Here is a 4,286-nt window from a genome sequence, read left to right as displayed (position 1 = left end):
TGTGACGTCAAACATGACAAAACAAAAACGGGAATGGAGTATTTTATGTGGGTTTTCCCATGTTTAAATATGCACTAATCTCGGTGGGTATAAATGTGTGTGTCGTGTTCATTACATCGGAAAAGAAAAGTGTTTTCCTCAGCAAACCCAACCCTACTTAATGAGTTGATAAACCGTAACAGTTGTCACTTACTTCATGCCCATACTGTTCTGCTGACGGTGAAATGTGACGCTTCTCGTTGTCAGAGTTTTCAGAGAGAAGTGAGCAGCCACCAGCCCCTGACCTCCTGTGTTCTGCACACCGGACGGCTTCTCCTCGGCTGCATCAACAACACATCTCCACGTCAGTCTGCTCACTCGCTTAAGTCATTGTGAACAAATGCGTCACCCCATCTTTTTTTCTCATGATGCTCTTTTTTACATTATTTCTCTTTCTCTTTCTGTCTCTGTGTTTCCAGTTTTAAGAAACACCCTGTTGTTGATCGAGAGGCGGTGTGGAGCTCTGGAGACACACACCGAGCACTTCTTCTCCTCCATCCTGTCCGCCATGGACAGCCTCACCCGGCCAGGTCCAGTCCAGCAGAGCAGAAGGGAGGACCCGGGCCCTGTGGGGGTCCAGGGCTCCACTTTGTGAACAGACTGCAGGACTTGTCAGTGATAGGTTTTTTTTCCACTTACTTCGTTGTTGTCTTACATTCTTCCAACAATTCTTTTTTATAATGCAAGGCTCTCATACATACATACATACATACAGGGTATGTATGGCTTAACGTCTGCTTGATTCTTGCTCTCCATTACAACAAGAAATGGAAGGGGGAACTGAGTGTCTAAACTGAACCGATCACGGTGAATAATGATGCATGACAAATGTTCTATCATGCCCTTTTCTACTCAGGATTAAAGTCACCATTGTATTGATCTGATCCCTGATTCTGTGACTTCTAATGTCTGTGTTTAAGGCGAAACACTACGAGACTGGTCAATTTTTAACATGTTTTCTTTCAACTAAATTAAAAGAAAATAACCAAAATACACATTTAGGTGTTAATTTTACTACTTTGTCTATTTGATCTGAAGATTTCTCCTAAATTCACCAAAAGATACCATTATATAATGCCTCGTTTACATATTTAAACAAAATTTCCTAAAACTTTTATACAAAAACTGAATGTCTTAATGTAATTAATTAACTGGGGCAGTTTCATGGTGATATGTATTAGTATATTTTCTTAGTCTATTCAACTGTAGTGTCTTCAAAATGTATGTAATTTTACATACTCAAATCTCCACTTCTTTGGCACTTGCACCCAAAAGTTTCGTTCCTATCTATATTCTGAAGGTTTTTTGTTAGAGGTTTTGGTTTATAAATCATTCGTAGCCTAACTTACAGAATTAGGTGAAAATGTATTTAAAAAAAAATAATGATAGCTCTTAACAATATTTCCTTATTTATGGAGTGATAAAAACAGACATCAAAAATACTCTCTGCATAAACCTTTCACTGATATCACGTCAACACATTTTATCCTGGCTTTATAAAATGTTAAGATGTTTGTTCTGGAAATAAACATACATTTTCAGAAAACTTGAAATACAGAAAAATAATTGTCTTAATGTAAGTTCAACAAGGGAAGTTTCATGGTGATAGTTGTAAAGGAGAGCAATCGCACACTCGTAGCCACGATGCACAAACAAATGATTTAATGGTTTACACACAAATGACTTAATGGTTTACCAATGTTGGCAAACCATTAAATCCTTTGTGCATTTTACACTACTGGTCAACACCTCTCCAACACTGGTGTGCGTTTCTCCTCTCTCTCATCCTTGATGTCTGTTAGTTCAACTTTTATACTCGTCACCTGTACCGTTTCCCCTTAAATGATAAATGGCACTTTCAAATGGAATCACAAACTGAATCTGTCTTTCATATTCCACCCCACAGTTTGTCTCCTGTGCTAACAGTCACACTTCAGAGAGGGCTCTCCTTCCTTTACAGATGTGTAAGCAGTGTACCATCTGAACCTGAAATGAAGTTAGAGTCCACAGAGCACTAGCTGGGATATGTTGGCGTTCAGTCTCAGAGCTCAACAGGAAGAACCAAAAGTACCATTACAGAGATTCACTTTATGATTGAATCATTACTTCATCATTTAAAGTTACTGCGAGGAACTTTTAACTGGTTATTAAACAGTCTCAATTTAATCCTGATGCCTCTATATGACCTACATGAGTAAACAACCATCAGAGAGAAGATAGTTTTTTTCTAATATATTTTTCTGTTACATTTAATGCTTCAGCGCATACTCAAGCGAAATCATGCAGCTTCACCAGTATCTCACTCCTTTATCTCAGACTCCAAACGGTAGCGACCAGCCCACCGTAAACGGACCTAGATCTGGCTTTGCTGCCGTTTTCTTCCTGTAGTCAGAAGCTCCGGCATGAAGTGTAGAGCACCGCGCCCGGCAGCCTCTCCTCCTCCGTCCAGGAGCAGAGCTTCACCTCGCTGCTCCTCCGGTCCCCGCTTGGAGTCAACACCGATACCACACTGCTGGAGACCCGGGCCGTATTGCTGGGCCCGCTGGAGGGAAGGGAGTCACGGGAGAACCAGAACCAGGACTGAGTGGGACAGACTGTCAGACCCTGCTGCAGTAAAATGAGAGGTTTTCTAAGGGGACTCTGGTGCTCGGAAACACAACCGTTTCTATCCACAGGACCGCCAAAATCATTACAAAATGGAAGTTCCTTGTAGTAGCTTTAAAGTCAAAATAAGAACATGGAATTATTAATTGACAAATTGGATTGTACGTTTATTAATGTATCATTTATCCCAACACTTTCTAATAGCATTTTCGAAAACGGATAACTATCGTGATGTTCCACTCCTGTGAAATCAGACAATCAATATTTGAGGACATGAACAGCTGTGTCTGGCCTGCATACACTCCAGTCAGTCTGATCTCTGATCAGTTGGCAGGTTGCAGTCATACAGCATGTGCTGTTCTGAATGATATGGCTACTTAAACTGTAACCTGAATTTGTAGAACCTGATTTTTCTCACAGGGATTAATGACTTTCGAACATTTTCTTATCAGCTGGTTTAACAGGACAGGTGGTCACTGTCAACATGTCCAACATAACACACACAGCCTTTTGATCCATTTTCACTCATTCCAATGTTATGTGTTCTAATGTTAACAAATATTTTTGAAGACTCAGTTCACCCTCTGGCTAGAACTGTTTCTGAGGTTTCTGCCTCCACCACAAAACAATGGAGATGAATGGAAGTCGGTTTGTAGTTCCCACAGTATTGAAAAAGTATCCACCGTATAATTTCTTCCATAATCTGTGTGCTATTACTGTCACTGTCATGGCTCGATACATCCGCTTGAGTTTTTGCTGATTTGGGTGAACTTATCCACTAAAAAAGCCTTTAGAAAACCCCCAAAGTTCAAAGTTTTCACTATACTGTATTTCTATCAAAGTCATTAAATGAAGCGGAGTGTTTTAAATTGTGTTTTGTGTGTTTGCTATACTGTGTGCTGTCTGGTATAGACATTTAGAGGAAACTGGAAAGGTTGCTGCACTGACAGGCCAATCAGGTTAGACTATTTTACGATTTCAAAGACTTTGGCACTGATTCCATTTTTTTTTTTTTATTGCCAATTATGAGTGAAAGCAGCTGCTCATGTTTCCAGATGGAATCTTGGTGTTGGGGATGGAGAACGTCGACAAGGCCATCAATGTTATGGGAGCAGTTCATGGAGTGTGGAAAGAGTGCACAGGCGTTCATGTGAAGAGAGGGATAACGAAGCTTACTGATTAGATAATTCCAACCCAGAGAGGAAAAAAGAAGCGTGCCGCTTAAGTGGAAGTCGTGAATGAGAGAGCGGCAGTCAATGTAGAAAGATGGTACGGAACGCCCACATTAAACCAGATGTCACAGCCCTGAGGTATGGCAGCACGAAGGTGGAGATCATGGACCATGAAGCAGCCGCTCAATGTCTTCTAGCGACGCGCCCCTGTAGAGGTCGGTTGACAAGACAAACGCTCCTGTCTCCCACTCAGTACAACCCATTACCTCATATATGAGCAAATCGCACCACACAACCGGGGGCTAGCTGCCGCGGCCGTCAAAGGTGCGCCCTCGGTGATCCATGGCAGGATCCCAGGTGAACTAGACGTCAACACAGACAGGAAGATGTGGAGCAGTGTAGGGACAGAGGTGGGACCAAGTCCTTGTTTTGCAAGTCCCAAGTCAGTCTCAAGTCTGTGCACTCAAATTC

General features: G+C 41.6%; 1 protein-coding gene across 3 annotated transcripts in view; it reads left to right on the top strand.

Moving 5' to 3' along the window:
• Positions 1-3,512, top strand: part of cep68 (centrosomal protein 68) — a 30,782-nt gene extending 27,270 nt beyond the window's left edge. For all 3 annotated transcript variants that reach the window (XM_076077430.1, XM_076077429.1, XM_076077428.1), the window contains exons 8-9: positions 247-343; positions 459-3,512. In XM_076077430.1, the coding sequence (XP_075933545.1) occupies positions 247-343; positions 459-634 (273 nt within the window). In that variant the 3' untranslated portion in view covers positions 635-3,512. The remainder of the gene's footprint in view (positions 1-246; positions 344-458) is intronic.
• The last annotated feature ends 774 nt before the right edge of the window (positions 3,513-4,286 follow it).

This window comes from Anarhichas minor, unplaced genomic scaffold (genome assembly GCF_050575085.1).
Source record: "Anarhichas minor isolate MPS153535 unplaced genomic scaffold, ASM5057508v1 ptg000058l, whole genome shotgun sequence".
NCBI classification, from domain to species: domain Eukaryota; kingdom Metazoa; phylum Chordata; class Actinopteri; order Perciformes; family Anarhichadidae; genus Anarhichas; species Anarhichas minor.
This window is presented reverse-complemented; position numbering and strand designations above follow the sequence as displayed.